Here is a 21,631-nt window from a genome sequence, read left to right as displayed (position 1 = left end):
TAAAAAAGTCCAGCTCAACTGAGAAATCTTTTTAATATAAACAATTAAAGATTTACATTACTTGTAACTTCTTACAATACTATAAACAGTTAAAAAATAACAATTTTATGGGAATATATTACAATATTCAATATTTTTAACAAAGGTATCAATATTTAGAAATAAAAGATAGTTTATTATACATACATTCAAAACATATGGTACAATAAAGAAAAAAACTGTATGTTTAAAATTGTTTTCCCTCTGAAGGATTACTATACTTGGATCATAAAGTACAAATATAATTATTGTATTGAAAGATTACAAATTTTGCTCTTTATAGAAATAGTTATCGTGCACGTCGAATACTCTTATTAAATAGTGTTTTCTATAGAACATTATATGCATATTCGTATTTTTAAAACACCCTATACATGTGTAGTTACGTTCCGAAATCAGCTGCAAGTACAGGCAATGTTGGTCTTCATTCTAGCCATTATTTTAGCGTTATAATGTTAAAATAGTACATAGTTTCCAAATGAAATATCTTTTACCATTGTAAAGAATATATTGGTACCGGTTTCTTCATCCAAACTTTCTACGAACGGTAAAAAGATTTGTGCAGCGATGGGTATCACTGTGCGCAGACGCAAAACGTATAGTACTATAATCCCTTGAATTTAAATTCAAAATATAGAGTATAATGTTAATTTCATATTACTCTCTTAGCAAAGCCAATTGCAATAGTGGTATAACTTTTAAAGAAGACAAATCTGCTAAGATCGCCTAAAAATATGTAATTATAAACAACAAATTCATAATTAGACAAAAGATAATATTTTCTTTTACCTCGACACTTTGTTGATTGTTGACTTGTATTAAATTTTCTTTCCGAAAGCTTAAAATGGTAACTGCGAGTAGAGGGATTATTTCCAAAGAATCATAACCCAAAATTAAATCCCAAAGATAGAGCAATTGTTCAGGTGGTAAATGTCCACTGAAGCCTCTCATGATCCACTTAAAAACAACTTTCACCCTAAAAAAGAATATTTAATTAATTGTATGATTAAAAAAGTAAAAATAAGACTTACGGCTGTATATGAATGTTTCTGAAATGAATCCAGAGTAGAGGTTCGTGGCATTGCAGCAATCTTTCAAAAAGCAAACACAATGCTACAATACCTTGTTCATGACTAGATACAGTGTGTAATCGGAACCAATATCTCAAATAAAAGGCGCGAAACGTATAATAGGTGGCGCAGCAGTCGTCGTATAGATAACAAAAAGGAGTGGCTGCAAATAATAATATCTAATTAATTTTAATTAATTACTTTATAATCATGGAAATATATTTTACAGTACCATACATTGCGAAACCATGAAATGGAATCACACCACTTGGAGGGAATACAAGAGTGTTCTCCAATGTCGCTGGTTTCCCTTGTAATACCGCGTGTATTACTTGACCACCCGCACTTTTGTCTGTGGTAACTGGCGCTAATACTTCTGAATCACGAGAAAAGCATAACATTGTTTTGTATAAAACATCTTCAAATACAAAATATTGATCGTCGTTCCGTGCCGTTAATTGTACATCCTAAAAAACAAAAAAATATTGCAATATATTTTTAAAAAAGACAGTATTTAATTACCTTTATTATTAATTTATCTATGACAATATCATACTGCAGCACCATGTTCTTTAATTCTTCATAGTATTCTGCGTCCTAAGAAAATATAAAATTCTATGTGTATAATCAAAATAGAAAATAGAAAATAGAAAATAGAAAATAGAGAATAGAAAATTATTTTTAGGAACAATAAGAAAAGAAAAAATAATTGTATTCACCCCCGATTGACCTCGATTGAGGGACAAAGTAATACAAGTATCTTGGAAGGGTGAAATAAAGCATTACATTCTCTTTTACTGCTGATCCTAATACGAGGGACCAAAGACGTCCTCGCAGCCCTCTGGGCGCACCACGCTTCAAAAATTCTTGCGCAATCGGTGCATGATTGGATCTTAATACTTTTTCACCAAGATGGATCCTTTCCTCCTCTAGATTTGCAAAATTCTCCGAGCTTGGCATGTCGGGATTAACTCCTAGTAATGGCATTCCAGTAGCCAGTTCTACGTAAAAACGCCTCTTAAAAAAATATTAACAATTAAAATATATTTTTTTACCAATTATAAAACAAGATATATGTATAACAAGAATTCGTACCAATTGCGTGAGTGTTTTTACACGAATTTGTATATGACTGAATTCCCAATTTAATTCATCTCTGAAACATTAACAGTGTTACTAAAAAAATTAAACAATGCAATTAATTATAAAGTATGCACACGGTTGTTTCTTAAAAGAAGGATTTCTTATAGCAAGTAGCACATCCAGGAAGTCCTTTGGTGCATAGAGAGGTCTATATTGTGACAAATCTGAAAGTTGTATGTTTAATTAAATTTTGTATATTTAACGTTAATAATTTCAAAAATTTATTTATAATTATATTAGGGAAATTCACCGATATCGAAGGTGCTTAATTCGTTCCACTTTTCGGTGAGTTCTTCTCGATCAATGCTCGGTCTTATACGAGCTAGGGGTACGTTTAATTCGTTGCACGTCGAATTCAGTGATTTTTGGATTCTGCGCTCCCATTGTATTTGAGCTTTTTTCAAATAAGTCAAATCAACTTCCTCCGTAGATGACGTGGATGTAGTTAAAGAACCCTTGGAAAAAATTATGGTCAATAGACGAATACTTTATTGAAAAAAACTTTGCAATTTTAATGACAAATTTTTTATTCAAATTGTATACCTGTGATCTTGCCCAATGAAACACGGTATTTCTTATTTCTGTTTCTAAACCATTGTTTTTTAACGCGTCTAACAATGTACTTTTGAAATCTTTTCGTTTCACTACTGTAGAGGCTACAAGTTTCTAAAAAAAGGAATAATTTGTTAATTGTGTTCTATATTTTTAAAATATCCTGTATTTCTAGTTTCCAATTCAATTAATTGACAATTAATATATATACATATAATTCTAGTACAGTACTGAGCATGGTGGGCTTTTCCAGGAAAAATGGCGATAATCGCCCTCCCCCCTCCCAGTTCCCGGGTTCATGACCTTTCCTGAAGATTTCCCGGATTCCCAGATTCCCAGATTCCCAGTTCTCCTCGCAGGTTACCCCTTCCAAGGGGTCTTGCCCTTCCCCTTCGATGGCCACGGAGAGAATAATGATCTAGGGGAGGGGGTCCCACATATATCACTTGCATATGAAAATTTACGCGGGAGAATTTGAATTTATAATTATGTTATTACTCATATTTCTTAATTATATACTAGATTTTATAACATTTAATAATTAGAAATTATGTTATTTTGTTTCTAAGTCACTTTTATTATTAATATTGTTAAAATTAAGATCTTGAAATTTTCTTCTACCCCTTTAACGTCATTTTCCCTAAAAAAGCCTACTTTGTTTATTATAACTTATTGCTGATTACATAATCTTGAAATGAATATTGTGAAATTATAAGGAACGTTATATAAAATTCACAAATTTAATAATACAGCCGTATCCATTAAACACTTTGCACTTGCCTGTATTTCAGTGTAAAGACTTTTATAGTTCGTCATATTCTGTATCTCCTCTGTTAATTTTTCTGCGGACTTTTTTAACTGTGATTCTTGAAATTCCTCTGTATTACCAGCCATTATTAGAGTTTTCTAAAAATTCTTAATTAATTTAAACTGTTTTATAACCAATTCCAAAGAACAGTCGCCATTTGTAAATAAATTCTTTCCGGCAATCACGAAGGTGTATGCCCTTCCGTTCCCGTGATAATTTTTTAAACTTAGAAATGACTAATGAAATAATAAGTCATTATAATCTTAAATTCGTAACATGTACAAATTACATGTTTTGAATGATAAAAACTTACAAAAAACTTACAGAATAGATGTTTCTATTATATAAAGTTGATAAGCGTTGTAATACAATATTAATTTGTAAACGATGTATTTAAAAAATGTTATATCTTCTTTGATTTTGATCATTTATTCGATGTCTGAAAATCTTGTAAATAAATTTTCTTTATCGCATATCCTTTTGAACGTCAGAATGATTTTTCCCCCGAAATTTCAGGCCGGTGCGCTCGCACAAAAATGGCGGTGCGATAACCTGTGTTTTGAAACCTAATATTTAGCATAATTGTAATCAAAACCATATTAACGATGGATATTTCAAGTATGCTTGAAGTGCAAGTAGACGAAGTAAAGGAGTTGGACGTAAAAGAGAATGGTATGGTTGAAGCATTTCCCCTGAGAATTAGATGCGAACAATCATGAGACATCATGTCTAACCTACTTTGTATTACAGTAACTCCCAGGGAGCTGCTTCCAAGTACGACAAATGTCTCAGCGCCGATTTCCCAGGAGGAATACAGCTTTTACAAACTTATGTTTGGCAATGGTGAGCTCCTCGCGTTTCATTAATCCTTTTTTATCATTCATTCTTTCTGCTTTCAACATTTTCTGACATGCTTTATGATGTATTTGTATATATCACTTTTCTTAACAATGCATAAAAAATTGTGCTACAAACTATGTTTACGAAAATATTTAACTTCATGGATATTTGTAAAAGATAAGTATTTATAATGTAATTAAATGTGTTCTTTTTCAATCATATGTATTTAGATACTTTTGTCTAGTACGCATATTAAAAATAATATTTAAAAAACTAAATTGTTTCATTATCATTAAATAATCATGTAAAGTTTTACTGGGATACACTAAATTTGTTATGCATATTTCTCAGATATATCCGCAGTACGATTCAAAAGATTGCATTGCACAGCATGCGATGCGCATATTGGATCTGCAGTAGCAGAATCCTACAATATGTGCGAACATCCTGTTTTACACACATTACTGTGTGCCAAATGCAGAGACTTTTATGGAGATGGTACCTTTGAGCAAGGTACTTATATTATTAAAATAAAGAAAGTGTATACATAATTTATGAAATTTTATCATTATGTGACAGGTGATGATGCCACAGATATGTTCTGTAGATGGTGCGCAAACGGTGGCAATTTATACTGTTGTTCGTTCTGTAGTAATACTTTCTGTTATAAGTGCATTAGAAGGAACTTTGATCCAATTTTAAGAAAAAAGATTGAGGCAGATGAAAAGTGGAAATGTTTTGTTTGTGATCCTAGGGATTTGTATACTGCCAGAGCAACCTGCTGGGCTTTGCTTCAACATATTCAAACGATGAACAGGTAATCGATAACTTATCAAAAAATGATGATCTATTAAATTATATGGTTGAACATAAACACGTAATGTTTTAGGTTACTACAAAATAATTGTAATTTGACTGAGAAAGAGATAGAAGAAAAGATGAACTTAGATGAAACAAAGTGTTGTCCGCGTAGAAGAAAACGAAAACGCCGAAGAACCGCATCCAATTCGGAGGAAGAAGACAAAACTTATATACCGGAATTGATGGAAACAACTTCGATTACGAAACGCAGAAGAAGAGGTCGAGGTAGAGGAAGGTTTTTCAACGGGAACATATCCATATCTGAGAGGCCACATAGTAAGGTATCGGAAGGAAAGTTTAAGCCTCATGCAATACTACCGTCCTTATTCTCCTGTGAACAAACGATAGTCGAAGGTAAAAATGCCATCGTTAACACAAGCGGTGTCATCTCTCAACATCAAACCACCTCGTTTCTTCATAAAGTTAAGTCTACTTCCGTGCAACATCCAACAATGTATAACACAATTATGAACGTTGTGACAGCACCAAACTTTCTGCACCCTACATCTTCGGTTGTACCTATTTCGCATGTTTCTGGTTCGATAAATCCGATGAATCAAATGAATTTATATCAGGCGATGCCTTACACACCTGTCCCAATGGTTACCATACCTAATCAAAGCGTAAACATACTGAATAGATCTCATTTTTCTTTACCAGAGGTACAAACGTCGCTTTTGAAACCAAGATCTAACGTTATAGAAATTGAAAGTGATTCAGATGATGTAGCAGTCGTAGGTTCATCGAAATCATCATCCTTTAAGAATAACATTGATAGTAATAAGGCGGTACCTGTTGCTCTTGTGAGTTTGAAAACAATTGACACAACAAAAACGCTAGAGACGTCAGTTAAATGCAATGAAAAAACCTTGAATCAAAAGTTGCTTCCGCATGGTCAGGAAGTTGATAATATTTTAACAAATCTAAGGATTGAACTTCAAGATTTGTTCAAGGCGTCAAAACGAGATGAACTTAAAAAGTATGAGTTAAATGAGGCTCGTGTCGTGATTAAGCAATTTCACCGTAAAATACGTAATGCTGTTACGCAGTTAGCATATGTTAATGATAGAATAGTACGAGAGTATAATAGGTGGAAAACGCAGCACTTGAAAACGAGTTTCGTTCATTCGACGAATAGTAATGATACCCCTAACGTAGACAAACACGAAGACATACCTTTAAATATGAGTTGTGTTAACGAGTCTGATTCGGATTCGGACACTGAAATACAATATGATAGCATGAATCCATCTGAGTTTATTGGTACCACAAATGCTGTGGAAGAAATACAGTTTTTCAAGAATAAAGCTACTGTAAACAAAGCTATCGGTAATGATTCGGTTTCACTGGTTGATAAATCAATACAAATATATGATGTCGAATTGCAAGATTATGATAAATGCATAAGTCATTCTAAATTGAATAAAATTGATCAGGAAACAGAAAAACAAAATTCTTCGTCAGTATCAAGTAGAGAAGACAAACAATTTAAAAGTTATGAAGAACATTTTATTCGTTTCTTACAAAAAGGTAATGCGAAGGTTCAAGGTGTGCAGGATTCAAAGAAATTACCTGATCCGAATGAAACTCCTTTAAAGGATCTAATAGAGGCCAATTCACCATTTATTTCGGAAATGCTAGAAACGATGGATAAATCAGTTGTACCAAGTACTAGTAATTTAAACACTTCTGTTGCAAAGGACAGTAGCTCTAAATCCGCAGCTCAGCCAATGAATTCAATCACATGCAAAGCGGTAGATGATCTTGTAAAAATGGTTAGTAACATGAATGATAATTTAGAAGAAGCAAAGACTATTAAAAAAGAATCTATACCCGTTGATGAACTTCAGAAACATTCTAGTGATGAAATTTGTGTAGAAAATGAAATGGAGAAGAACGAACAGAATACGAGTAGGAGTAATTGCGGTATAGTTGAGATTGAAAGCAGCAATGAAGACGACTGTACTATTATTGACGATTAATTAAACAATAGTTATTAACTAAGTTTCGTAGAACTTTCATCATTTGTTAACATTTGTATATCTTATTATTCACAATCAATCAAATATGCGAAAATCGGTTTGGAGTATTGTTTACGAAAAGAATCAACATCGGTAAGTTTTAGTTTTTAGTTTTAGATCATAATATAATTCCACTTTGAAAATTCTTTTCTTGCATTTTTCTATGCGTACATAAAGAATCTGAAGGTAAAGTTATAATACATGAATTCATAATGATAGTATTGCCTATTGATATCTCAAATTTACTGATGTAATTCTCCTATAATTGATCACCCTAAAAAAATCCTAACTGAATATTCAATATTTTCAAGTATCTACACATGTATAAAAATTGGAACATATTTTATTAACTCATTAAATATTGCTTATTGAGAATAAGTAAAACATATACATGTTTCGATAGTGATGTGGATCATTATGCTAGTTAAAAATATTTGCCACGTATACAATGTATTGTATAACGCAAATTATGTACAAAGTTTTAGTAGTTCTTTTTAATATTTAAAATGTTAATTACTGTTTATTGTAAAAATTTTATACACGACATTTATTTATGACCTTCCGTTTCATTTGTCACTTTTTATTTCATAAGATTATGGACATAGAAAAAAAAAGAATTCTGTCATTTATATTTGTGCGTAAACATCAGTTAACGTTTGCATAAATATGTTTTATAAGAATACTTAATATTGTATTTACATTCATATAGGTAATAGATGTGAATAAATAAATATTGAAAACTAATGAAAAAAGAAAACCATAAAAAATATTGATGGTTATTGTTTTATACGTCCTAAGCTAATAGTTCATTCTTAGTTTATTAATATTATATTGAAACAAATGAACCTTTGTATGATAATTGTAAATTCATCTGATAATTGGACATAGAATTAAGTCTAGAAAATAAATTTACTACAAATAGTTGAGCCTACTTTATTTTTAAGCTATATATACTGGACATTAAAAATTCAGATTTTCTTCAGTTTCATTTATTTCTTCTTTTCTTCATATACACACACACTGATCCCAGAAATCAATATATTACTTCCTTTTATCTTTCAAGTAGCCTTATCCTACATAAAGAGACGAACATTTCTCAGTATTATTTAGGTAGGTACAACAGGTCTTTAGAAATTTTTTTTTCTCATAAACACCATCTAAACACGTAACACTTACGTGATTGCAGTCAAGATGTACAAAGAATCAAAAACAAGAGTTACGAAATGATTTCGTAGCTTTTCGCGACGTTATAAATCGTACGTATATTTGTAAAGAATATAAAGGTGGTGAGAATAAAAAAGTATTACAAATGTGTTACAATTTTTATCGCTATAGTGACTGAGTAGTACATTGTTGCATCTTTTAATGATATTAGATACAAGTACTCGGAATATTATGAATTTGTATGTACTTGAAAAAAAAACAATGATCCAATTTATTTCATTTTATATTAGAATGAAAAGATTAATAGTTACATAACTGTCTACAATAATTAGTGCTTTGTTGATGAACTAGACGATTATACAAAAAAAAAAAAACAAAGTACTGAACAAAAAAAACGAGTTCATTTAATGATTTGAGTACTTCCATCTAATCAATTTTTTACTCTCTTTTCAACACCGGCAAATAGAGAGGCTCGTGTGTTCTAAAGAGTACATCCGAGCAAACAAATGTTTTAAGATGGTTTGTATGCAGGAAAATCAATGATAGTATAAAAGGGCAATTTTATGATGAAAGTTTAGTTAAAATGCAGAGAAATGCTAAAAGCTGCACAATAGAGACGTACTTTCATACGTGTGTCGCATAACAATGATGATTTTTCATTTTAATCGCAATAACAATGATAGTCTAATCACTAGCACCGTAACGTAACATTTATAGTGTCGTTAACACTTTTCCTTTTTCTTTCCTAACCCTTTAGTAGCGAAATTGACCTTTTCTGCCCATACCGTTGTGGTAGACCCTGAGCGGCGTGTAACTTCCATTTCCATTCATTGCTACATTAAAAATAAAAATAAGGACATGACATAGTAACTTAATATTACTTAACAGTCTAATGTACAGAAATAGAAATAAAATTATATGAGCATGAATCACCACTGACTGGATCATGTATAAAATGATTTCAGTATACTCACTCAATTCATATTCCTTAATGGCAGCTTGCATAACAAAATTAATGCATGTTAATTTTTTCTATTAATATATTAACAAATTTCTTTACCTTGTACAACAGTAGGCGGTTGTCGAGGACCTTGTATATTGTGTGCATGACATCGTGGTTTCAATAGGCCATGATATAAGATGAAATACAGTGCAGCAACAACAGCAGCTGCAACTGCCATGCAACGATAAACGAATCTAAGCGAGTCAACGATATTACAGTTATCAATATTGATGTAAGCACCAATCACAGCTCCAATGCATCGACCTGTTTAGAAGCATTTAATGTACTGATTCGCAAAAATATTATTTTAAAAGGGTAAACAATGATGCATACCGACGCAGAAATGTGCAATCACAGGTAGTGCTTGAGCAGTCACAGTTAAATGACGTGGAACGAGATGTCTAAGATAGAGAATGGCAGTAACCCACATAATTCCTAAAGTAAAAACTTCAAAGGCCTCTGAAATTAGAGACCACCAGGGTTCTGCAATCAGACTTAGACCAGTAAACCTAAAATTTCAATTTTCAAATTATGACCAGCAAAAACTTTTATATTGTATAACAATACATATAATATTAGGCAAAAAACTTACCTACCTAATAATGTACACAGTAAAGGCAGTGATAAGAAGATTACTATGACCACAATAGTCAACGAGATGCTCAGATTTCCAAAGGAATAGGAAAGCTGCTACTGCTCCTACAGTCATCGCTACTCCAATGGGCAATTCATCACCTCCTAATTTTTGTAAATGTCTGAAAGGAATAATATAAATTAAACTTAATTTACAGTAATTAAAAAAAAAAAGTTGATAAAGCAGCTAAACAACCTTCTAAACGTATTATTTCATCATGTTCTTTTCCACGCTCACAATCAGTGACTCAAACCATCATGACATTTAGTCGACCTTTACTTACAAGGGACATTACCCAATCGACACACGCCGATTTTGATGCCCTTTGAGAATGATATAGAACTCAGAAAAATATTTGACACGTATTTTTTTTATCGGCAATCGTCCATGCTGAAGGGGTGAAAATAGCCCTCAAAGTTGGGGTTGCAAAACATATTTTCTTGAATATCTCAGGAACTATTAGGTGTAGGCGAAAAATTCAAAATGGAATTTGTGTGTTTTTGAACAGCAAATTTTTCTATGTAGAAATTTTTCCACCTTTTTGATAAATTTATTTGTTTAAAAGAATATTAAAAAATAATCTATTTTTGTCATTTTTTTCACCCCTTCAGCATGGACGATTGCCGATAAAAAAAAATACGTGTCAAATATTTTTTTGAGTTCTATATCATACTCAAAGGGCACCAAAATCGGCGTGTGTCGATTGGGTGATGTCCCTTGTTAGTAGTCTTCCATTACTCATAAAGAAACAACATCAAGCCAACTGCTTCTCATATTAGAGAGATCATAAATTCTTACAAAGGTAGATAGCTGTCCATGGCGCTCCAAAATGTTCCCATGACAATCAGTACAATTACCAGTGCTGCAGTTTCGCTGCCGTACCTCTTGATAGCACTCATGGGAAGCGCCAGCATGCCGCTTCTGGTATGCCACCACCATTCTGGTGGACTGAGAGGCATGCCATTCGCGCAAAGTGCCACCAGAGCAGCCAGCAACATCATTACAGAGTGCATACAAATTGGCAAATAACAGAAAGAATTGAAATGTTGAATCAAGGTGCATAAATAACCGGTTAAGGAGCCAAAGATAGCAAAACCAAGTGAACCAAAGGCCAACTGACGACCCACGTCTCCACGACCACAGGATGTTTCTCTGGTGGCTATCACGACTGCAGCATCAATCAGAGCCACTGCTGTTGTTGGAAAAATGTCAGCAGTTGATCGAATGGCTAAATAAGTCCAGAATACTAATTCAGACCAGTCCTCTCTTTGTTGGCATTGGCTCTCTACAAGGACGCTGTCTGAAAGTGAAATTACTCATTTTTAATATATTCAGGAATTCAGAGGGTATTTAAAATAATAGTACCACCTGGAAGAGTATAAGGATCAACCAAGTCGCATTCTATGAAACAGCTCTGATCGACTTCAGCCATTCTGGCTTCTAATTCTGGGGGTATACGACATGCAAAGTATTCAGCCAAAGGATATGCACACCATTCTTGATCGCTCTCGTTGTTCAAAGCTTGTTTTAGAGTGGCATTTAGAGCTAAACTATCTGAGTATTCGGTGTAAACGTGGCAGACAACGTTGTCGCCTTCTTTGAAGCATAAATGTGGTGGCTCGCTGTCATGTGTTACAAATCTCTTCATCTTCTTCAATTCTTCTTGATCCTGGGATAGAAAAATAAGAAATGACAAGTTTTCCTCTAAACCTTGATACTCTGAATAATATCTCTAATCTCTATACATGTATGTTGCCGGATATTCACCTGGGCGTACATTTCGGTTTCAAGAGGTATCACGGTCGTCTCGCCGCTACCATCAAGAACGCCCATAACAGAATCAGTGGTCCCATATACAGGAGAGCCGTCGTTTTCGTCAGAGTGCCACCGTTTCGACCCTACAGGATAACAAGCATAATTGCAACTCTCCAGGAGCAACGGACCAGCTCTGGTGTCGTCGGACCATTTGTGACAAGTTAACTGATCTTTGCATCTTTCTTGAAGTACTACAGCCCCTGTTTGGTCGCAATTAAACTTTAACGCTGGTCTCCTTTCCCTCGGTGGCTCGATCACATCCACGCTGGGTATAAACAGTAGAAAAAAGTAGAAGAGAGCAGATAGAAGGCAAGCAATGGCGATCATCACCCTGAGATAACGACCAGTTGACGATTTGTCGTTTCTTCCTTGATGACCAGCCAACTTGTCCGCGACTGGAGCGGCGATCAATGGTCCTAGTATCGCAATTGCTGGTGATATCATCGAGATCAGTCGTATTTGCTCGATGCTCAGTCCCTTTTCTGTCATATGCAGAGGAAGAAAGGGGAAGAGGCAACCCATTCCTGTTGAAACAATCATTATGTTAGAATATGCACAATTTATCTTACCTATTTGTTCATTTATTTTAGATTAACACGTTGGACGCCATGGGGCTTACCGGTGACCGACACCGCAAATTACACATGCCTGAATAATTAAAAGAAAACAATAAAAAAACATTATTTTAAGTAATATTGTTATAATACACATCATTATGTAAAATGACAAATAGAAAGCTTAAAACTTGAAATTTGAAAATTAACTACTTCTATTTTTAATAATTCCAGTTTCAATACGTCCCACAACAAATGGCCATTTTCACCGTCGCGTTTAACATGTTAATAGTGAAATCTGATGTGTAGAACATCTCTTGTAACAAAGGATTCTTAAGCTCGCACAGAATATTATTAATTTAAAGTGAAAGAAGTAATAATTCTATCTTTCAAAGCATATACAGTGGTACCTCGGTATATGACTTCTGTTCGGTATACGACATCAATTTTTCTGTGAATTTTGCGTCATTTTTAAATAATTATCTGAGAGGAAAAATTAAATTAATAATCAATTATATTCGGAGTTGATGTATTATTAACTAACTGATTATACAAGTAACGATATCATATAACAAACTATAACAGTAAAACAGAAGGCAATAAAATTTATTCCATTTGGTTTGTTAATTTAGAATCTATCATTAGGTTACATTTATATTTTACAAATTAATTATGTTAAATAAACTAGTGAATATCTTTTATAAACTTCTAGGAAATCGTTTAAATGCTGTTCATGACATAAACAGTGTTTAAATTATTTTACAACCCCATTAATGTAGGTATAATATCAATAGGAGTTTTTTTTCATGAGAACGGATTAATCATTTTTACATTACTTCTTATGGGAAAGGTTGGTTTGGTATACGTCCTATTCGGTATAAGACCAAACATCAGGAACGGATTAAGGTCGTATACCGAGGTACCACTGTATTATAAATCTTTATTATCTACACGTATAGCTGTATTTTGTATCAAGAATAGAGCGCAATATGTACGGAATTATAAAATGCTATGACAGTTATGTTTGGGTACACAATATGTGTGTCGATCGACCGCAAAGGGGTAAAAAAGTTTTCAATTGTTCTCTTATGATCTTACTCTGGTCAATTCTAATTCTTGAAGCATTTTTTGACAAATCTATAAACGTACCACCAAAAAATAGGAATAACAAAAACTTCAGTGACAAGAGATTAGTATTGATAAATTTCTTCTTCGGAAGATCCTTCGTCGTGTCCATCCTCTCCGTGGACGCCGTTATCGTCATCTTGAGTATATGATAGAGTTTCTTTCAGTAGCAGGTACAAGTATTCCAAAAACATCGGATGACCCCTAGTTCGTCTATTATGCCGACGGTTCTCCTATTGCCTCCATCTTTTTGCTCCTCTTTTACATATATCTACAAACACAAAGAAAATAATTCTTTTTAATGAAAATTGTTTTACCATTTCACATATACAGGGTGAGTCAGATAAAGTGTTAGAAAGTATTATCCCGGATACCGTAGCAGCTAACGACCTAATTCTTTTTTTTTAATTAAATGGTATGAAATACCTAATTGTGTGAAGTCTAACAAAATTTGGGTATACTTCCGAAAGACCCCGTCACCTCAGGACAACCAAACTTCGGATTTATAGTAATTGAGGGATGAGAAATCGAATGAGACCATTTTCAGAACTGGCAAATAAACCGTTCTCGAGATATACAAGGTATTCTAAAAGTGCGGAAATCCCCTATTACCTCGATAAGAACGCATTTTCACAGAAAATGACTAACCTAACCTAGGTTAGGGTTAGGGTTAGAGTTAGGGTTAGGGTTAGGGTTAGGGTTAGGGTTAGAGTTAGGGTTAGGGTTAGTCATTTTGCGTGGAAATGCGTTCTTATCAAGATAATATGGGGTTTCCGCACTTTTAGAATACCCTGTATATCTCGAGAACGGTTTATTTGCCAGTTCTGAAAATGGTCTCATTCGATTTCTCGTCCCTCAATTACTATAAATGCGAAGTTTGGTTGTCCTGGGGTGATGGGGCCTTTCGGAAGTTTCCCCCCAAATTTTCCTAAAGTGGCTACCATAAGGTCAGAATAAACTGACGTTGTCCTTGTTACTTTAAGAGGTTAGGCTACTCTAGAATTCTGAAAAAATCGACATTTTTTTTCTTTTTCTTAAAAGGTGCCTTAATATCTTAAAAATGATATGGCAAAAGATTATGGGTGGGAAAAATCTCTAAGTACTCGAATTTCGAATTCTGGCGCAGCCTCTTCCGGTCTACTGCGTCTATTACTGAAAACTTTAAACGCATTTTTTTTGAAACCGCATTTCTTAAATTGGGCGGACTCATAAATCAAACAGATCATCACCAATCGATTTGAAAATTTAACAGTATATTCAAAACTAAATTCTCTACCGAACTACGTAGGATTTTTTCATTATATTGCATAGTTCTTTTGTTATAAATAATTTTCTGGCGATTTTTTCTTGAAATTTTACATTTTCTCTTAAAAAATACGCCCTTTTTGCAAAAATCAATATATCAACAAAATCCTACATAGTTCGGTAGTTGTTCTCATATATAATCGAAAATATTTTGGTTTTTATCCTAAGTGAAAAACTGCAGGAGCTGCTGGTCCGGCCGTTTAGTCCTACAAAAAAAAGGCGTCATCCAAGATATGCTGCAGAGCCCATATTTTGACTTGAATCACTATACAAAAATTAATTTTTAAAGTTTATTTGTTATAAAATAAAGGCATGCTTACAGAATTTGGATTTATTCTACCATTTTCAGTAAAAAAATTCCCAAAATATGCCTATTTTTTTTTGCTCTAGAGTGGCCTAATCCATTAATATCCCTCATAGCTAACGATTTATGACGAAGCGAACAGATGTGAAACAGATGTATCTTTGTGTTAAAATTCATTTTATTAAATATTGAAAATGACGACCATTTACTTGTTAACAACATGTATTTCTTCTTTTCTTTTTTTATATTATGATACTTATACAGGATGTCCCGTAACTCCCGGAAATGGGGAGTTGCTGAGGTGATTCTGAACAACATTTTTCTTTACCAAAATGTCGTTTGAAGCTTCGTTTCTGAGTTATTAACGAAAAACACTGGCCAATCAGAGCGCGCCTTTAGCGCGGGCCGAACCACGAGAGCTTTGGCTTTCACCTGCTCTCGGTCGTGGTCGTGAACAAACGCATTGGCACAAACGCATTCATTATTCATGAATAACGAATAATTCCACATTGTTCTTAATTTAAGACGATGTAACATTTGTCGCACGCTTCCCTCGATACCCAGGCTGTGCCAATGCGTTTGTTCACGACCACGACCGAGCGCGACTGAAAGCCAACGCTTTCGTGGTTCGGCCCGCGCTAAAGGCGCGCTCTGATTGGCCAGTGTTTTTCGTTAATAACTCAGAAACGAAGCTTCAAACGACATTTTGGTAAAGGAAAATATTGTTCAGAATCACCCCATCAACCACCCATTTCCGGGAGTTACAGGAGTTACGAGATACTCTGTAATATTGTGTATCGGACATTATTGTAAGTATTTTGCATTCGATTTTATGTTGTAAGGGTATCTGAAGCATAAAATAATGGAAACTCCACTTACCACAAAAGAAGATATGAAAACTTGAATACAAAATGCTTGTCAGTTGGTAAATGCAACAGCACTATCTGATGTACGTAATAACATTATGAAACGAATAAATACGTGTTTACATTGTAAATGGTCGTCATCTTCAATATTTAATCAAATGAATTTTAAGGCAAAATACGTCTCTTTTAATTCTCTTTCGAGGCCTCCGCCTATTCGCTCCTTCAACATTCCCTTTGCTATAATTCGTTAACTATTACAAATATCTAAATTCAAAATCAAAAATTGTAACTATTACAAGATGATTCAAGTAAATGTTATCCAGTTTGATGAAAACTATTTAAAAAAAAGAGAAAAGAAATTAGTATGGTATCCCAATTTAAAACAGACGACTTAGGTTTATTCTGACTCCATGAAAGCCGCTTTAGAAAAATTCTGTATACACCACACAATCAGGTATTTCGTAACATTTAATTAAAAAAAAAGAATTAGCTCGATAGTTGCTACAGTTTCCGAGATAATAGTTTGTAACACTTTATCTGACTCACCCTGTATATCTGTTTTTTGTATTTCAATCTATCACGAGTAGATAGTTCCGGATTTTCATTAAAATCCTACAAGAACCCGTGATCGTAGTGATATTCAGATTCCAAGGGAAAAGTCATTTTCTTTGCCGGTATTCTTACACTGCTATAAGACACGCCATTACGAGATTGGACAAGAGACGAGGATGAATATGAATATCTATCGCGTGCTACCTTGCAGGGATAATGGTTCGAAGAGAGCGAGTAAACGGTGGCTTCTTGTTCAACACAGGAAGCACCGGTTGCTGCTTTCATCTTTCGATCATCGAAAATCGCTGATAAGAAGCACGTCCATCTTCCAGCAATTTTAGTTTGATTTCTCGGTGTACATATATTTACATTCTTTCAATAAGAACCTCAGGGTGTACATCCGAAAGCGACAACTCTCCGATTATTCTGAAATTTTTGCCAAAGCTTATCCTTTATTAGAGAAGAAAGTTCCTAAAAGGATTTTTGGCGTCAAAGCCTCGTTTGCCCCCCATCCCTCATCAAAGTTTTGACAGTTCTTACTAAATATCTCCGAAAATATTGATTTTAGAGAAAAAAGTTTCAAACAAAAACTGAAGTTCGTAAAAAGCTCTATAAAAAAGGTTATACACATTTTTTACGTAAATCTATTATTTTGGCTGTTATGTAAACGAATAGTAATTTCTACACTATCGTTGATATCATTCCCTACCTTACCGACACAGCGCATAATGTGTTCCCAACACATAATCCGCATTTTCCGACAACGCTTTCATGAAATAATAATAAATTAATTATAAAAATATGTGTAAATGAAAGCATTACTGGCCGCCTTACGGTGGCCGAATTTAAATATATAGCCTAACCTAACTTAAATACATCAAATTATACGTACACTGAGTTGCATTGAACTTGTCGCAGTGAAGTTGGCTACAAATCGGCTCACCAACGCTGCGTGAATGCGTTAGTGAATTTGTAGCCAACTTCACTGCGACAAGTTCAATGCAACTCATCGTACATCTGAGGAAAAAATACTATTATTGTTCATAACAACCAAAATAATAGGTTTACGTAAAAAATGTGTATAATCTTTTTTGTAGAGCTTTTTACGAACTTCAGTTTTTGTTTGAAACTTTTTTCTCTAAAATCAATATTTTCGGAGATATTTAGTAAGAACTGTCAAAATTTTGAACAGGGCTGGGAGGCAAACGAGGCTTTGTCGCCAAAAATCGTTTTAGACACCTTCTTCTCGAATCAAGGATAAGCTTTGGCAAGAATTTCGGAAAAATCAGAGGGTTGTCGCTTTCAGAACTTTATCCGAACCTCATTTAAATGCGATTGAACATTCGTGTAAATTTACCAGAAGCTTTCGAATGATTTTCTTTTCGATTACTTGTTGCTGGGAAAATTTCTACGTGAAAATTTCGTTAATCCCGCGGAGAGACGTGGAGAGACGTGGAGAGACGTGGAAAGACTTTAAAAAGAGTCGTGGAAACGCGAAACCGGCCGACGCAATTAGGAAAACAATACGAGAAGCTTACCCCTGAAACAATAATGATCGTCCGTTCTGTAAATGTTCAGAATTTCACCAGGGGAACCGATTTAAAAGCACGAAATATCTTTGTCGAAGAACGTCTGAAGATATTTCATTCATGGCCGAGTAAAAGCTTCAAGCCCAATATACAAAATTTAAAGAGAAATACCAATACTTCAATGCTTTACTATTGTAAACTACATATATGGTAAGGTTTAAATCCACTTTTTGGCGCAAGACATTAGCTGGAATTTATCAAAGAAATAATTATTTAGGAATTCGTATCAAAGTCTCAGGAGTTATGTACGTTAATAGAAGTATCATCACAACGTGTACAGTTAGATATCAAGGTACTCGGTGAGAACGTTGACGTAATCGACAACCTGTTCCCGATGACGTAAGGAACTAGTCTCAGAGAGGACATCCAGACACCGTAACCGGAGAAAAATATTTATCCCTGTGTCTATTTCAAAAAGGAGGCGAATCATTTCTCGTTTTTCAAACCTCTACCCTTGAAGGGTTGAGGTTTTACAAAAAATTGTGCAATAATGGTCAGGAAAGGACGTGGGTTAATTAAATAACCCTTCAATTCTCCATAATTCATTTTAGACACTTTTGTAGCTGTTACCCTGACTGAATAAAATCGTGATGAATAGCAGCGGAAAGGAATTAAAGCGAATCACGGTATGTATCCTGGAAGGTCTGTCGGATTGAAAGCTAAGCTAGTAGGAAAGCATCGGCATATGATATTTCAATCGTGGCTACATTCGTTATAGCTGCATAATCACGATCACTGTTTCCGTTCCACGTAATGCGAGCCGGTAAACCATTAAATGAATCTCGTCTGCTTAAAAGGCAATGTTCGCACGCAACTATTTATAGTCAGCTCGGATGGATTTGCAATTGAAAAGAATAGTCTGGTGCGATTTACAGTGCGAACAATTTGCACGTGCGACAACCTTTGTGGTCGCCATAAAAGCTACCTGTGAAACTCTTTATCGGCTTCGCTGAGCTTGCGTTCTTGTTTCTTGCCTCGCTGTTAATTGTTTTGTATTGCTGTCAACGCGTGTAAACGTTTGAATGATCTGCTGATTAATTGTGACTAGGGTTATGAATTCATTGGAAAGGATTGTGTAAAGAATTAATTTGGAAGAAATTTGATTATAAGAGGATGAAAATTCTCTCCCTGTGGTTCAAACAATTTATCTACGAGTATTTACATACAGGGGACGGAAACTGTACCATAAAAAACACTATGATTTACGAAAAAATATTAACGTATTTCACGTTTATTAATGCATTTATTAAAAAAAAAACCGGTTAGTATTCTCAAGCATTTAGTCTTTTGTTGATAAACTTGAGATTATTATTTGCTGGTCGAAATCAATGCGAAATTTCTATGTATAGGAACAGTTGCTTTTACTTAGTTCCGTCTCAGCAGGCGAAATATAATAGCAAATCGTTAGAGCCTTCATAATATTGCATTCCTCAAAAATATACAATAGTAGTTTTAAGATTTTTCGTAGAATGAAAATACCAGAGGTAAAATATGTAGACGTTTAGTGGAGGGGAGAGAGGGTTTTCGTCTCCCCGGATGCCTTTGATTCGGGCCGGGAACCGCTAGGTGGCGGCGAGATGATCGGGGATATCAGTGTTCTCGCTAGCGGTCGCCCGGCATGCAGTTCGAATATATAGAAGTTTCCGAATTGCGGTATGATAGCTGTCTGGGACAGGGATCGTCTGTTGTCAGCCCCACTGACGAGTCTGATAGACGATCATCCCAAGACAGAGAAACGCATTTTCTCCCTTCTCCTACAAATACTAACACGAGAAGAAAGAGCTAAGGTCCGTCGATGCATACACGATTCAGGCCCCTCTTTTTCGAAAAGTATCGGCAAAAATAAATAGATCTACTACGTGTATTACACATAATTAATTTAGATGAAAATTATGGTGTAAACCATTACTCAGGTAGTAATACTAAATTGACAAGGCGCGATCGTTCTCGAATATTTAAAGAAATTGCGTATGAAAATAAAAGTGCAAGTGAAGTAAACTATATAAAATTTTAGATTTGCCAGTAGACCACACGTCGTGTGCAACAAATATTGCAATGAGATAAAAGATCAAAATGGACGAAAAAAAGTATTAAAACTGTCACTTATGAAGAAGCACAAACGTTTTTGATTAGAATTCTCACGTAATCATATGACCTGGTGTGAGGAGTGGAAAAATATTATATTTTCTGATGAAAAGAAATTTAATTTAGACAGGCCAGATGAATGTAAATATTATTGGCACAATTTACGCATAAAAGATCTGTTTCAATGAGTACAAATTTCAGCGGAGGAAGTAGATGGGCTACTTTTAGTAACACCTCAAAAAAAATATATCTCCAGTCCAGTTTTGTATTACTTTTTCAAATACGTGTGGCTGTATATTCTCCTAATAACATTGGCTTCTAGGTCGTTAATTGTTAATGGGTTAGTTGAGTACAGAGGTGTTAGGTCAGAGGATCTGCGAAGCCAGTCGAAATAACATTTTCATTAAATCTTGATTTTAACATGTCGATAGTTTCAGTAGCAGTATGGCACGTTGGCATAAGTTTCCGAATGGCCCCACCAAAATTGAGAACTCAGATTCGGTATATAACCTAAATTGACTACTAGAAACCGATTAAAATTGATTTCAGAGCTGAATGTCGTACCGTTTTTGTGATATTGTGGTAAGAGATTTTTGTACAATTTTGGGACTAGGTATGCGCTATTCGATACTGAGCATGCGCTATTCAATACTGCGCATACACAAAAACTAACCTAATCTAACCTAACCTACCCTTACCACGATATCTCGAAAACGGTAAGACATACAGCTCTGAAACCAACTTTAATCGGTTTCTTGTAGTGAATTTAGGTTATATACCGAACCTGAATTCTCAATTTTTATGGAAACACAGCCGCATGTTGCACCACCCTGTTGAAACCACATCTCATCTAGATCAACATAACCTATAAAAATCGCGAAGTCGTCTATATGTTTGGGGAATCGACGAACGATTTTCGAAATAAATTTTCAAGTGTGAGTCTATTCATAACTAGTATAATGATTTGTCAGACACTAACAAACAAAAATTAAGAACACAGAACATATAATGAAATATGCTTTTACCGTTATTCTTTCTCAAAGTTCTATAAAAAAAAATAAATAAATAAATAAAAAACCCCCTATATTATTGATTTATTTAAGACTTTTCATTAAAAACAGTAGTGTTCTTATACAAATTTTGTCCACTGTATCTTGAATCTGATTTCGCCATCGACGTACCACGTTCTTCCCAACGAGTCGAGAAGAATACTATAGGTAAGCGAAAACATTCGAGGCTTCCCCGTGACCCGTCGTCGTTAACCCAGTTAGTCTTGCCATTCTAGTGCACGCACTCGTTAC

General features: G+C 34.4%; 3 protein-coding genes across 3 annotated transcripts in view; 1 reads left to right on the top strand and 2 right to left on the bottom strand.

The window, feature by feature from the left end:
• Nucleotides 1-224: 224 nt before the first annotated feature.
• On the bottom strand, nt 225-4,042 carry LOC114880144 (TBC1 domain family member 19). The gene is made up of 11 exons (XM_029195810.2): nt 3,585-4,042; nt 2,796-2,918; nt 2,503-2,707; nt 2,329-2,416; nt 2,205-2,265; nt 1,896-2,126; nt 1,632-1,706; nt 1,342-1,576; nt 1,071-1,272; nt 829-1,015; nt 225-765 (listed from the first exon to the last, which is right to left on the bottom strand). Exons 1-11 carry the CDS (start codon nt 3,696-3,698, stop codon nt 697-699), a joined length of 1,590 nt encoding a protein of 529 aa, XP_029051643.1. The 5' UTR covers nt 3,699-4,042; the 3' UTR covers nt 225-696.
• An 86-nt stretch (nt 4,043-4,128) lies between these two features.
• On the top strand, nt 4,129-8,222 carry LOC114880142. The gene is made up of 5 exons (XM_029195806.2): nt 4,129-4,284; nt 4,363-4,455; nt 4,804-4,965; nt 5,032-5,269; nt 5,342-8,222. Exons 1-5 carry the CDS (start codon nt 4,218-4,220, stop codon nt 7,293-7,295), a joined length of 2,514 nt encoding a protein of 837 aa, XP_029051639.1. The 5' UTR covers nt 4,129-4,217; the 3' UTR covers nt 7,296-8,222.
• Nucleotides 8,223-8,642: 420 nt separating this feature from the next.
• Nucleotides 8,643-21,631, bottom strand: part of LOC114880143 — a 24,940-nt gene continuing 11,951 nt past the window's right edge. The window contains exons 2-9 of the mRNA XM_029195807.2: nt 13,654-13,900; nt 11,903-12,474; nt 11,504-11,804; nt 10,934-11,435; nt 10,098-10,256; nt 9,835-10,010; nt 9,559-9,765; nt 8,643-9,331 (exon numbers count right to left, since the gene is read on the bottom strand). Of these exons, the coding sequence (XP_029051640.1) occupies nt 9,252-9,331; nt 9,559-9,765; nt 9,835-10,010; nt 10,098-10,256; nt 10,934-11,435; nt 11,504-11,804; nt 11,903-12,474; nt 13,654-13,768 (2,112 nt within the window). The 5' untranslated portion in view covers nt 13,769-13,900 and the 3' untranslated portion in view covers nt 8,643-9,251. The remainder of the gene's footprint in view (nt 9,332-9,558; nt 9,766-9,834; nt 10,011-10,097; nt 10,257-10,933; nt 11,436-11,503; nt 11,805-11,902; nt 12,475-13,653; nt 13,901-21,631) is intronic.

Source organism: Osmia bicornis, chromosome 8 (genome assembly GCF_907164935.1).
Source record: "Osmia bicornis bicornis chromosome 8, iOsmBic2.1, whole genome shotgun sequence".
Classification (NCBI taxonomy): Eukaryota; Metazoa; Arthropoda; class Insecta; order Hymenoptera; family Megachilidae; genus Osmia; species Osmia bicornis.
The sequence above is the reverse complement of the archived record's forward strand: the minus strand, read 5'-3'. Positions and strand labels throughout refer to the sequence as shown.